Source organism: Cyclopterus lumpus, chromosome 23 (assembly GCF_009769545.1).
Source record: "Cyclopterus lumpus isolate fCycLum1 chromosome 23, fCycLum1.pri, whole genome shotgun sequence".
NCBI classification, from domain to species: domain Eukaryota; kingdom Metazoa; phylum Chordata; class Actinopteri; order Perciformes; family Cyclopteridae; genus Cyclopterus; species Cyclopterus lumpus.
In genome coordinates, this window is record NC_046988.1 from 9,888,274 (window position 1) to 9,902,269 (window position 13,996).

Sequence of the window (13,996 nt, forward strand, 5' to 3'; positions counted from 1 at the left end):
GAGAACAAAAGAAAAATTTATTTCCATCTTCACTACATTATTTATTAAACACTAAGAAGAGAAATGACCAAATAACCAGGGAACTGCAGTATGAAATTATGGATTTAAAGTAGTACCTCCTGGTCTATGCTTTAGAGAAATAACAGTAAAAGGTGGATACATTATTTTCATACAAATAGGAACAATTGAGAAAAGAGATGGACAAGCCCACTGTGTTGATAGGAACGTAAATGTCTGATCAAAAATGGACTAAAACCATTGAGACAATATAGATTATTGTACTGTGTTTAATGGTCTCGTAGCCTGACAAAGGAAATTAGCATACATTTATGTGATACATAGCAATTTCTGTCCAACACCAGCATCATGGTTCATTCAAAAATTACATTTACACTATCAGAAATCATCAACATTCTCAAAGGGAAGGTGTCATTTAAGTGATATGACTTTTAATTATGACAACTAAAATGTACACTGGACAAGCATCCTCTAAACCTGTCACACAGCACCATGACAAAAAACTCAAATGAATGTAAAAAAATTGTAAACATGATTGTGAAGATTAAGGTTGTTTAAAATATGTGATACACTGCGAGTGCTCAAAGAAATAAAATTGATAAGTGGACATGTTAAAAGCCATACAGTCAACATCCTTCTCTGCTCATTCCGAACCAAATACAGCGATTATCATACAGTTCTTTACATATTATTAATTGCTCGACCATCTGAGAGATTTATAGTGCGTGTTGTAAATAACATTTCCCCCCTTATATGGGTTACATTCTACTAATGTCAAGCTAATGTTTGTCCAGTTCACTTCAACTCTAAACAGGAAACAGTAATTAACACATAAAGGAAGTTGAACATAGAAGAGGAACAGCACATATTGTAGGATTGATAGAAGTGTTATTCAGAATGCTTGTATTTCTATCTGAACAAAGTGTTTGGAGAACTTAGTCATATCATCCAACAACAAGCATCTGTTCAGGCTTCAGATTCAACCGATGCAGGAGTCCTAGTTCAGCAGTGCTGCTGTGTTGTTCATGTAATGATGGCGTAAGTCCGTAAAAAGTGTTGGCGCCGACACCCGATGCTTTTCTGAGAGAAACAACTTACTGTGTTGTGTTGCAACACAAAAGATGCAGAATGTAGGAGTGTTTGGAGGTGAATACTGGATCTCTTCTATCCACAAATTGACGTCCGACAGTCTATTATATACATGTCACTTGTGACAGCGCTTACATTTCCAATCCCACAAGGCACAGCGCCAGCAGCAGCAAAGACGCCAGGCTTAGAGTCGGCGTGATCATTGATGCTTTACCTGAGGAAGCAGAAACCCGATGAGACAAATAGGCCAAGAGAACAAAGCATATCTATATGTTCATATTTTAGCCCTTACCCTGAATCCTAATCTTCCTGACTGGGCCATCCCCTCCTTCATAACGACCGCGTACCATCAGCTCATAGTCTCCAAACTGAGGCATGGGGAAGTCCATGAAGTGCCAGCCAGTGATGTAGACTTCCCCATAGATGTAGCCTGTCTTTCTGAACAAGACCTTGAAGACACAAAGCAGGGTAGATTTAAAACAACTCTTATTCCATGTAGACCTTGGAATTAGTGTAAGAGCTAATGAAAAAGAAGAAGTTATTTGGCTTGATAGTGAGTAACTTTGTAAAGTACACCCACCTTGTAGTACAGTGGGAAGGAAATATTACCGAACCAGTCATACTGGATATGATCCCACCACACATACATCCACTGTCCTGTCCAGGTAACATAGCGCCACATCCGGGGAGGATCTGGTGGGGCTGTTAACAACAACAACAAAGTTTAAATCAAGAACACATCTTTAGGTGTTTATTGATCCTAGATTGCAAGTACTCAGTCTTACGTGGTCTCTTTGTGAACATCTCACAGTGTTCACCAGGGGGTCCGAGGCCGGCTCCATTGAAGGCACGGACCTCAATGAGGTAGTGAGAGTCTGGCAGCATGTTCTCCAACCTAGTCTGGTTGGTTGTGGTTGAAACAAATATACGATGTGCTCCCTGCTCCGGATCATCGTACTTTCTCCAGTATTTCACCTGGTTAGCAAGAAACACGATTTTTACTTATTAAATGTTAATTACACATCCCAGGTCATATTGTTTAACCACTTTTCACTATATGCAAAATAAATCCCAAAATTGCAATGTGTGAGTGATAGTACCAACCAATTTCAATCATTAACATGATCTTTACTTCCATGCATACTGAAGCAGAATAATCTGCCATTAAATAAATACACAAGGCCACACTCACTTATTTAACCCTTCAGTAGTTTGGATCAGCCCAAAAATAATTGTTTTGGTTCTGAGTGACAAGCTATTATGTCTTTGCCTACAAGCCTTATATTATTATTATTAAGGCAATATAAGTATTATTGAGATCGTATTATCTCCAGTTAATGAATGGAACGTATGCAGTAAAAGCTCTGTACCTGGTATCCCTCAATGTATTGCTGCAGGCCTGTACCAGTGTCCACCACAGGCAACCACCAGACCAGGGCTTCAGTGGAGGACACCGGCCTGGCGTAGACGTCTGTTGGAGACTCTATAGGCACTGAAGTCGGACAAATGGATGAGAAAAGAGAACATATTCGTCAACTGCTCTAACTTCAGTCACCATTTTATTTCTCTAAAAGGAATTTAGGAACCATAAAAGTGAAACCAAACAAAAACCAAACAACGTCCTCACCATCTCTCGGGTAGTAGATGACACTGGTGAGGCTGAATGGGCCGCTTCCTTTCACATTAAACGACTTGATCTTCACCTGAAACTCTCTGACCTGGAAATCTTCCTCAGTGGGAATGAAGTTGGACTCCTTGTGAACATAACGCTTCGTCTCGGGGTCTGAAATGGTCTCGAACCACCAGTCGTAAGCATCATGAGGCTTGAATGCCACAATGTAGCCAAACTTTTTTCCAGAGAAATACCAAGGCTCCACGGGCTAAGGGGTCAGGGGCGGAAAGAGAAACCTCTTTGATTCAGTAAACGTGCTGTGTGTGAGTATTATTTGAGATATGATTAAGTCACATGAACTGAGGGCTTACTTACAGTCCATGTGATGACGATCTCGCCATTCCTACCTCCATAACCTGCCACATCAGTGGGAGAAATCACTGGAGCTGAGGAGACAAAAGGTCAGTAAGGTTTTGTTGTACCCCACACATGTGTTGACTAATATATGTGTCAGGTATTAGTACTCTCTCCTCACCAGCATCCCAGGTTTTGATCTTGAGGGAGGGGATGCTGGCCTCTCCGGAGCCATACTCGTTAGTGGCGATGATCCTGAACTGATACTCCATCCAGGGGTACAGGTCTGTCACTTCTACCTTCTCCACGTGGCCGTCAAGAAAGGTTGGAGCTGAAGGAGACACAAATGGCTTTTCATGCTACATTTTTTCAATCTCTTGTTTAGGTGTAAGTGCCTTTCACTTGCAGGTTGAAGGCCAGAATGCTGGATTCAGAGCGAGTAGGCCCTCTACTGGCAGTGAGCAGTACTCACTGGTGCTGGCGTCCTTCCAGTCATCTTCATTCAGGGCCCAGTTGTGTCTTGTCTGAATAGTGTAGGAGATAATGGGGCTGTTGTGATCCGCTCCTTTAGTCCACAACAGCTTCACCCACGTATCCCCAATCTCTTCCACCCGGATCACACCAGGAGGCCCAGGCACACCTGGGTCAGGGAGGAGAGGCACATGGAGAGAAGATATAGTTTATTTGTTGATAGTCAGCTCGGCTTTGTCTTCTGTTCTGCCGTTGCTCAGGATAAGAATATCTATGAAACTACTCAAATGTAATACAACATTTTAAATAAGCTCTGCATTCATGATCTTGAGGCGAAACATGCTGGGACTGACCTACAATCTTGAGGTCAGCGTATGCAGTGTCGCTGTCCACCACTGTCTGAGTGACGCAGGTGTAGCGACCTTCGTGCCAAATCTGGACATTCTTTATTCTCAGATCACCGCTTCCATCTTCACTCTGAACAACAGGAAGTAAAAACAATGAGATAACAGAGTAAGGGTAAAGTAAAAAGGCTGGAGACAGAACTACAGATTGTAGTTGGCTGACAATACCAGTAAGGTGTCAGGTGACCAACTGTGAGTGTACGGTATTAAAGGAGGCGAGGAGGTGACATCACCCTACCATAACACGTTCGTAGTGTTCCCACTCAGAGTCAAAGTCGATGACCCTGAAGTCTATGGCCCAGATGAATGTGATGTCCAGCATGGGGTCGTATGAGGCGGCGCACCTCAGGATCACTTCATCGCCAACCTTTACCTCAGTGTCTTCCGGTGGTTCTGTGATGCTGGTAGCCTCTAAGGAAACGAACCAAGTTGAGTGTAAACAGTCACTTTGTTTAAATATGTGCACATGTAAAATATCCACGTGTTCACGGACCTGTGATGGTAAGATAGCCAGAGCTGTTGGACTTTCCTCTGTCATTCTCAGCGAAGCAGGAGTACATACCCTCGTCGTTGTTGGTGGCATTGAGGATCTCCAGACTCCCATCAAACATGATGGAAATGCTAAAAGTGAACACAATTAATGTAAGCTGACATTAATGACAGTGGGTGGGTTTGGAGCATCGTTTGTTGCTGATGTCGACTGACCGTGAATTGTTGTAGAGGAGCTCTTTGCCCTTTGTCCAGGTGTACCGCGGTCTAGGAGCAGCTCGGGGTTTACACTCGATCACCACGCGGCCATCTTTAGCCCCGAGAAGCTGCTTCCTCACAGGGTTGAACTCGAATGTAGGAGCACAGGCTGAAGGGAGATTATAAAGTGTGAATTCCTGTTTAGTCATTGTCCCCAATTTCCTAACTTCTTGAAAGAAGGGATTTATATTATTGTCCACCCAAATGTAATTTGTTTTAACAACGAGTGTGTTTTTGAAAATGTTCCAAACACAATTGTGCTTTGTAATATTCAATGAGTCAATGAGAGCAGTGTTTCTTGAGAGGTCTCACCGATGACTCGCAGCTCAGCGTTGGCGTATTTGATGCCCCAGTAGTTCTCAGCAATACACTGGTACATTCCTGAGTCATCGAAGGTGAGACTGGAAAACTTCAACTCCCCCTTCCCGTACTGGACAAACACACACAACCCAAATGCTGAGTTGATTGCGTTTACTGCACAATTTCTTTAAAAATTCAGGAGACAAAATGTGTAACTTTTATTTCATATAGTTATTCTTTACCATGTATCCATCTTTGTACCAGCGGATGAAAGGGAAGGGCTTCCCTGATGCCACACAGCGCATGGTGTGCTCTGAGCCGATGTCGATCTGAGTGTTGTTGATGGTTTCTGCCCACTCTGGAGCAGCTGAGCAAACAGAACAGGCAAAAAGAAATTATTACATGCAACACAATATTCCAATGTATGCACCACAAACATGCCACTTGTCACTCAAAAAAGAACACCACTGGTGGATTCAGAAATAATCTCTATACTTAGTCTACATCGTAGACTAAATCCTACGATCTACTGCTGGCAAAGCACACGCCAATGAAATCACTTACACTCCACATACAGCCAGGCCTTGTGCCAGTCCTTTCCTTTGGTGTTGATGGCTTCACACTCATATCCTCCCACGTCTTCGTACTGTACATTGTACAGATGAAGCACAGCTCCTGATTCACTGATCTCATGATTTGGCGGGAGATCTGTGGCGTCCACCTTCCTCCAAACAATATGAGGGATAGGGCTGAAAAGACACACAACAGAGACTAAAGCAGTGCCTTTGTGACAGGATGTATCTGATGTACCTCATCGGTACAATGAGCAAACACACAAATGAAAACGTACTTTCCCAGTGCAAAGCATTCCAAAGTAATGTTAGAAGCCAGCATGGCAGTAGTATCTGGGAACTTCACCCTGATGTCTGCTGGGTATTTTATCTCCTCACCTGAGGCAAAGAAAGTCAATTATATCCAAATGGTTCAATGGTGCAAATCAGAAACGTGTGTGCATGTGTTTTTCTGTTTGTTTTTTTCCTTTTCTCAATTCTGTTCTGCAACATATGTGAAGAAGATATGTCTGCTAACCATCATCAGGGGGTAAGGGGATGAGAGGGATGAACTTGGAGAAGACACTCTTCCCGGTGACGGGGCTCGAGACAAAGCAGGAGTAGTTTCCTGCATCCTGAGCTTCCACTTTGGAGATGTACAGGTTTCCCGTCTTCTGGGAGACAAACCGGCGGTGATCTGTGTACAGGAAAACTGGGAACTCGTTGAAGATCCAGCGGTAGGTCACCTCCTCTGTAAAGGAAAAGACAGTTGAGCAAGTTGTCATTGCTAGCTTCACAAGACTGGCTTTTGTAAAGGAGACAGAAAGACCTCTACGTACGTGGCCAGACTTTTGGAGGGGCGCACAGCAGAACAGCCCCCTGCCCTTCTTTGACATACACAGGGTCCCTTTCCTCTTGAGGAAACTCCTCAACAACTGTATGATGAGGGATAAAGAACAAATGGGAATTATACACAATGAAAACAAAAGATGTGACATCCTTGTGTCTTCAGTGACACCAAGAAAATATATTGTGTTCAATAGCTGGAACTGGGCAGGAGAACCACATCAGACATGATGTGGTTCTCCTGCCCAGTTCCAGCAGGGATCACATGCTCACATCCAAACTTGACCCTGGCCTCCTTGCTGATGACGGTGCCGTAGATGTTCCTGGCCACGCAGATGTACGTCCCAGCGTGTTTCTTCTGTCTGGGATTTGTAATAACCAAGTTCCCCCCAACAAGGCTGTAGTACTCATCTGGCTGCTCCATCAGCTTGATTTCCCAGTTATCACGGCGCCACCTAGCGGTGATACAAGACAATTGTATGCATTATCAACCCACACCATGTCGTACCACATGACATATGCTACTTCAGGTATAAACACTGTATTGTTTCTGGTATGTATACTGTATATAACTCTTCTGTAGTGTGACCTGTATGAAGCCGGTGGGTTTGCTCGTGCCCTGCAGTTCATGGAGATTCTCCCATCTGGTGAGTCTTCTGTGTAGACGACATCCACTGGCTCCTCCTCAAAGATGGGGCCATATCCAGTAGCATCATCTGACACATTTCACATAACAATTAGCTGACGTACTCGTTTAACAACACTCACAATTTTGTGTGACATGTATATAGCATGTCCTGTTTCATGAGGAACTCACCTCCAAATATTCTAGGCTCGCCAAATAGCACCGCCACTACAATACAGAAAACGGGGTCCTGTCAGCTGATGGTGTGCAGGGTTTACACTTGACTTGATTTAAGTGGGTAAATGGATTATCTGCTGGAAATCACCAGGCCTCTTACCTGTGAGGGAGACTGAGGAGGAGAGGGCCAGGAGCAGTAAAGCAGCGGAAGCCATGACTGTCAACAAATTGACTTATTGCAGCCACGTGATTTAGGCGGATGGCCAGAGGGACACAAGCAAGATGTCAATGGACAGGACATGAACTGGAGAGGGCTGAATAAGAGACAAAAACAAAAAGGGGATGTCAGAAACAGAATCACTGGTATTTATTTTAATAACAATAAACGATCTTCCCTCATTGTGTATTATTAAAACATGGATGTGACCCTTTAGATATAATACCAGACTGATGACTGTGCATGACTTTTCCACAACAGAAACTGTGCAAAACTAGCTGGAATCATCCCAGTGCATATAAATGATTCAGGATGTGAATGTGAATAGTCATGAGGGGTGCGTGCATATACACAAGGACGTGCACCTGCAGAGACATACTGGCCTGTAATGTGTGTGTGTGTGTGTGTGTGTGTGTGTGTGTGTGTGTGTGTGTGTGTGTGTCCATGCTGACACACACTGACACACTAGGACCGTCTAGGAACCAACACAAGGTAACACTGCAGCACCTAGACAGTTCCTGCTGCGCCGTCACACATGCTTACACATCACATCCGCAGGATGAAATAGCAGCACAGCTGTGAGTAACTGCAGTGTTTTGACTCTCAATGTCAGACAGGACATACTGGGAGAGACAGATATATGAAAACCTATAGGGGACTGCACAAAGTGTTCACATAGTGTTCATAAATATGTACATTTCATGCATCAATAACAAATATATTGATGCCACATATCATATGAGACAGCAAAGCCCGGGCTAAAACTCTAAGTAATCTAGTTCTACAAGCTCCAAACACACAACTCAAAAAACTAATGTATAGATGAAAAGGACAGAATTGGTACAGAAATGTTTAAACTTGTACCATGTTAGCATAAGCAGTTTCCAATAGCTTCATGCTACATGAAGTCTCTGAACTGTCCTGGGGGCGTTGTGACTTAGTGAAAGGAAGTTAGGTTTATTTTGGTCTCAGCTGATCGAATACTACCCGTCACCAACTTTTGAGGCTTGATGATCTTGTGTGGCTAAAAGGGCTGTCAATGTCATTTGGAACACTGTAGAAAGCTCCTATAGGCTCATACGATTAAAAGGAGGTGTCAGAAGATTATGAAGTTATGGAAGGTTATGGAAAATGATGGGACATGCGCAAACATTTATCATGATTTGAGAGCACAAAAGCATTATTTTGGTTTATTTAGTGTATGTTACTGCTGTATGTGGATGTGTTCAACACCGTTAGTGATATAAAAGTGAAATAAATAGTGTTACATGAGAGAATGGACATATCACACACAAATCCAAAACACACGACTTGGAGATGGCTGTTTTTTTTCCAATATCTTTCATTGTTTCTGTGTTCAGCTATCCATAACTATAAAAACAATAGAACATATACTGCTATATACACATCTTAACTCATCTCACACATTTTTTCTTTATTCTAACACCGGAATGATTAAAATAGCCCTTGTGGTTGAGGAGATGAACTGGTTTTAGTGTGGGTATGACAACTTTTGCAATTGTTGCGAAAAAAAGGTCTGTGCTTAAAGAGTTAAGAGAGAAACGGTTGGAGAAGGTTCATGGAGATATAGAGCAGGATTGATGAAGATGACCAGGATGGGATGAAGTGGGGGGAGGGTTGACCCTTGTACTGTGTACACCCGTAAAGCTCCCGATGGAGAACCTAACCATTTTTAAATCGCGTTGCACTGCAGCATCAAACAAATCTCTGTGCTTCGCTTAACATGTGAGTTAAACAGAAGGTGTGGTCATCAAATACAGTGTTGCAAAAGTCTGTATTAGGAAAACACAGATCAAACCGGACGAGTCGGTTTTGGCACAGATACAGACTTGTTTTAAAGGGATTGGGTGTCGGACCATGATGGGTCCTAAGCCACTGGCTCGTGTCCCTGCAGGTGGGCGTGGCCAAGGCTCATCAGAAGAGTGGGAACACCTGAGCTAATCAGCAGCACTGGCAACACCTGGGTCTTGTGTGCAAGTGCTGCACTTAAAAGGCCCTCTGGTCTCAGGAGCTCGCTCTCCCTCGCTGTCCTGAGACCCCGACTGGCTCTCTATAGGAGAGTATGATTTGACCTAACAACATCTCACACACACGCACTTCCCACGCATGCACTCACCTCCACCACTGAAACTACTGACTCCACACACCACTGTTTTGCTACCTTAGTTAAATAAAAACCCTACTTGATAACGATTACCTGTGTGTGTGTCCCTTTGTTGTCAAGGCCGTGCGGCCCGGTTCGTGACAATTGAACATAATGTTTAATGTCACCTGACACAAAAAATAACTCCAATGACCTCCACGCAGATCAACAGAGAACATGTCTTTTCAGTTAACGTGTTGGGCTAAACGTTCTGACTGATGGCCAACACCTGACAACAAATGCCTGTATATCCTACAGTTAGCTAGCAGCTAGGCAGTCTTACAGTTCGTTGCTGAGTCATTCTGGGAGAGAGAAGGAGACTAATGGAGAAATGGAAAGAGGGCCAGGCAGCCACCGGGGGGAGAGAGAGAGAGAGCAGAGGCATACACCCAGTGTACAGTCTATCCACATGCAGAGACTGCAGCATTGACTCCTCATGGGCTTTCTTGATGACTCAACACTAAAATATCAACAGCCTCTACCCTGCCTTTGCGTATCTTTTTGTCTTCACACGTTTTATCTTTCAAATGGAGTAAGAGCAGAAGAAGGATCGTATTGCATCACAGGTCCAACATATTCAGAAATCATCTGACTTTAGTGCACAAGCTGCGAAGACACGTTCACATACGGCTGTGTACGTTATTGCAGCAATCTGTTCCACCACTAATTCTGATCAATTTTGTCCGAGTGTGTTGTTTTCATGCGTTTCCCCTGGCGATAATCCCATCACAGATCCTCTTTGGACAGACCAAAGCAAAATTTAGGTCAGCTCATGTATTAAAGCCAAGTGTCTTAGTGACTGCCTGCATGACCATGTTTGCTGTGTGTTTTAGGGCTGCACAAAATCCCATTCAAAGTCATGTTGGAAAACAACAAGAGGCGATTTTAATCCTGCGTTTCCTGGGTTGATTCATTCTGATCAAATTCTGTTGATGTATTTAAGTGCTGGCTCTGGATTATGATTGTGCGTCACAAGACCTTGAATATTTCCAAATAAAGGCGAGACATAGCCTTGTGTTGAAGATGTCTAACATGTGGGTTGGGTGTCACTTGGACTTGGACATTTTGCATTTAAGTCCAGGGAAAGAAAAGTACTTGGAATTATATATTTGATTTATATGGATATATACCGTATATCATAATTTGTAATATTTAACTAACCAAGCATATTTGACTAGGTAATAAATCCAGTGATATAGAGGCAATAGATGTTATGGCAGTACAGTACAGAAAACAATCCCCAATAGTGTAAGGGAGTGGCCCCTCCCCCATTAAGGACAGTGTGCCCTTTAACAAACTATGCCATGGTGCATCCAGCCGCTTACTGCGCCCTTGACGCATGCAGTATGTGACACGCTCACCTTGCGTCTGCCCTCTGCATCCACAGAGACGCACTTTCTTATCCAAACTGCAGACTGAGAAGCTGAAACAATCTTTTATCAAACAGTGCTCCCTTCGTCGCAGTCATTCCTGTAAAAGTAACTGCGCAGCACCTTGCACCCCTTCACCCCGATGACGACTGAGCGGCACCGGTAATTCACAGCTCTGCATTGCGGTACTCTTTAGCCGGTCCATTTCAGCACTACAGCGCCGAACACATCCCAGTTTTATCCTCACCCAGTCTCGACACACGAGCCAGTTAGGTCATGCACACACACACATACAAACTCGCATGTGGTGTCGTTCTTACCTTTGAGGCAGAATGGGAAATGTCAGTACCCTGTCCGCGTGGCACACCCGGACCCGAACCGCATCGTCCCACAGCCCACCCGTCGGAGCGTCCCGTTCATCTGAACTTTTCTATTGGAGGAAAGCGGCTGAGTGACACCTCTGGCTGGCGGCGAGGATTGGTCCATGAGAGAGGGAGGGATGAGAGCCATCACTGCGCATCCCAGACAACGACATAAAGTCGTTATTGAATGATTTAAAGTGGCCGTTTTTAATAATACACATTATTGGATTACCTCACTTTGAAAAAAAAAATGTGTTGCCCCCAATGTCCATGGAGCATATATCTTATTTCCATCTAACGCCATGTGCTGTGCATCATATGACGCTCAGATAAATCTATTTATTGACTTAGTGTGTGCGTTGTATGAAACAAACAAACAAATATTATACACAGTTGTTCTGCAGGTTTAAACACAGCAGCCATTAGTTGAAATTGATGGTTGAATTAATCATTAAGCTTCAGATATCTTGCAGAGGAAACACAAAGAGAAAAGCGCTAAAATGACACGGTTGTAAGGCACTTAGAACAAACCCACTTTTGACTGAGAAAAAAGTGGGTTGGTTGTAAGGCACTTAGAACAAACTCACTTTGACTTAGTGCTGTGCATCATAAATGACACGCAGATCAATCTATTATTCACTTTTGACTGGGCAGGTTGTAGGGCACTTAGAGCCCCCCCACTTTTGACTGCAAAAAAAGTGGGTGGGTTGTATTTCATTTTTTTATTAAACAAACAAATATTATACACAGTTGTTGTGCAGGTTTAATGCCAGATTCCAGACTTGAAGTTACTGGAGGATTATTACACCTTTGCACTGGGCTAATATACACTTAAGCACATATTACACATTAAATTAGATACTGTATTCATCCCCAGGGGGACATTTCTTTGTAGCAGCAGCAAGCATGTTTACAAAATATACAATACAATAAAATAGCACTGCATATTACATTTAAGAATTTAAATAATAAAGGAATAAAGAAAAAAAAAAAAAATATGCAAAGTGTATACAGTGTATCTGTGTGTATAGTGTATATAAAGTAAATAAAGTGAAGCGGTGCAAGGGTTATAGATGTTGTTCAATTTGAGGAGGATCTGGCCAGAGGTGATTTATTATAACGTCCAGTGGGCAGGAATGTTCTCCTGTATCAGGAATGTTCTCCTGTATCTGTCCTTGTGACAGCGGAGCTGAAGCGGTCTGTTGGAGAACGTGCTCCGCTGTCCCTGCAGGGTGGTCCAGGTTATCCAATATGGACAATAGTTTCTTCAGTTTCCTCCTCTCAACCACCAGTTCCGGATAGTCCAGTTTTCAGCCAATGATAGAGACGTCCTTCCTCACCATTTTAGTGAGTCGGTTGGTGGCTCCAATGCTCAAGTCCAGAGCACTGGCCACAACAGACTGGTAGAACATCTCCAACATCTCAGAGCACTGGTCCAACAGACTGGTAGAACATCTCCAACATCTCAAAGCACTGGTCCAACAGACTGGTAGAACATCTCCAACATCTCAGAGCACTGGTCCAACAGACTGGTAGAACATCTCCAACATCTTGCTGCACACATCGAAGGATCGAAGTTTCCTCAAGAAAAAGAGTTGACTCATCCCCTTCTTGTACACAGCGTTGATGTTGGCCTTCCAGTTCAGTCTGTTGTCGATGGAGACACCAGGAGCTTGTACTCCTCCACCATGTCCACATCCTCCTCCACCATGTCCTCATCCTCTCACCTCTCAGCAGTTGTGGAGCCGTCGTCTTCCTCCTGAAGTCCACCACCATCTCTCTGGTCTCGGCCACGTTCAGAAGCAGGTGATTTCTACCGGCCCGCTCCACAAAGTCATACACTACTGCCCTGTACTCCACTTCCCCTCCATCATTTAACACCCGACCACTGCAGAGTCATCAGAGAACTTCTGCAGATGGCATGACCCTGAGTTGTACTGGAAGTCAGTGGTGTACAGGGAGAACAGGAAGGGAGACAGCACAGTTCCCTGTGGGGCTCCAACATCACTGACCACTGTTTCAGACAGCACATGGACCAGTCGGACATACAGTGCCTGTGAGGTAGTCAGTGATCCAGGAGACGGTGGACGCGTTGACCCCCATCACCCGCAGCTTCTCACTCAGCAGCAGTGGTTGGATGGTGTTGAATGCACTGGAGAAGTCAAAGGAAGTTATTCTCACAGATACAGGTACAGGGACCAGGCACAACGTCTTCCAGAGCACTGGGACCTCCTCCTCTCTCAGGCTCAGGTTATAGAGGTGCTGCAGGACATCAGACAGCTGGATAGCGCAGGTCTTCAGGATCCTGGAGGTGATGCCATCAGGTCCTGCAGCTTTGCCTGCATGATTTATCTTTGACCTTTTAAATGTATTCTTATTTTGACTCTTATTCCAATTACTTTTCACTGCACATGAACACGCATGTGAGAAATAAATACATGTTGACTCTACATCTTAGTTAAATTGTATCATTTCTGTATTGGTTGTCCTTTTGGAAACAAATAAATTGGAAAATTACAAAACAGTTCTTCCCATATGAGAATTAAAAAAATTATGCCACAGCGCATGTGCACATACACCAGATGTATATAAATCCTGCAAGGATTATTTTTTGGTGCTTTATCTTTGTGTGGGGATTTGACAGATTAGAAAAAAAAATCATTTTCATACACTAGAGCTAAACACACAC

The 13,996-nt window shown here is 43.6% G+C and overlaps 1 protein-coding gene across 1 annotated transcript; it reads right to left on the reverse strand.

The window, feature by feature from the left end:
- Window positions 1-1,238: 1,238 nt before the first annotated feature.
- Window positions 1,239-7,409, reverse strand: cntn1b (contactin 1b). The gene is made up of 23 exons (XM_034526327.1): window positions 7,355-7,409; window positions 7,210-7,245; window positions 6,982-7,108; window positions 6,666-6,847; window positions 6,386-6,481; window positions 6,085-6,297; window positions 5,846-5,945; window positions 5,560-5,744; window positions 5,238-5,362; window positions 5,008-5,125; window positions 4,654-4,804; window positions 4,442-4,569; window positions 4,187-4,359; window positions 3,898-4,021; window positions 3,546-3,713; window positions 3,255-3,404; window positions 3,095-3,165; window positions 2,735-2,987; window positions 2,478-2,599; window positions 1,893-2,082; window positions 1,688-1,809; window positions 1,400-1,556; window positions 1,239-1,321 (listed from the first exon to the last, which is right to left on the reverse strand). Exons 1-23 carry the CDS (start codon window positions 7,407-7,409, stop codon window positions 1,239-1,241), a joined length of 3,129 nt encoding a protein of 1,042 aa, XP_034382218.1.
- Between the last annotated feature and the right edge of the window lie 6,587 nt (window positions 7,410-13,996).

Excerpts from the sequence above, each read along its gene's own strand:
- cntn1b (XM_034526327.1), bottom strand. The coding sequence starts at position 7,409 with ATGGCTTCCGCTGCTTTACTGCTCCTGGCCCTCTCCTCCTCAGTCTCC. Across the intron at positions 5,363-5,559 it reads GGCCTGGCTGTATGTGGAGT|CTGCTCCAGAGTGGGCAGAA; the intron begins GTAAGTGATTTC and ends CTGTTTGCTCAG. Across the intron at positions 1,557-1,687 it reads CCTTCCCACTGTACTACAAG|GTCTTGTTCAGAAAGACAGG; the intron begins GTGGGTGTACTT and ends TGTGTCTTCAAG.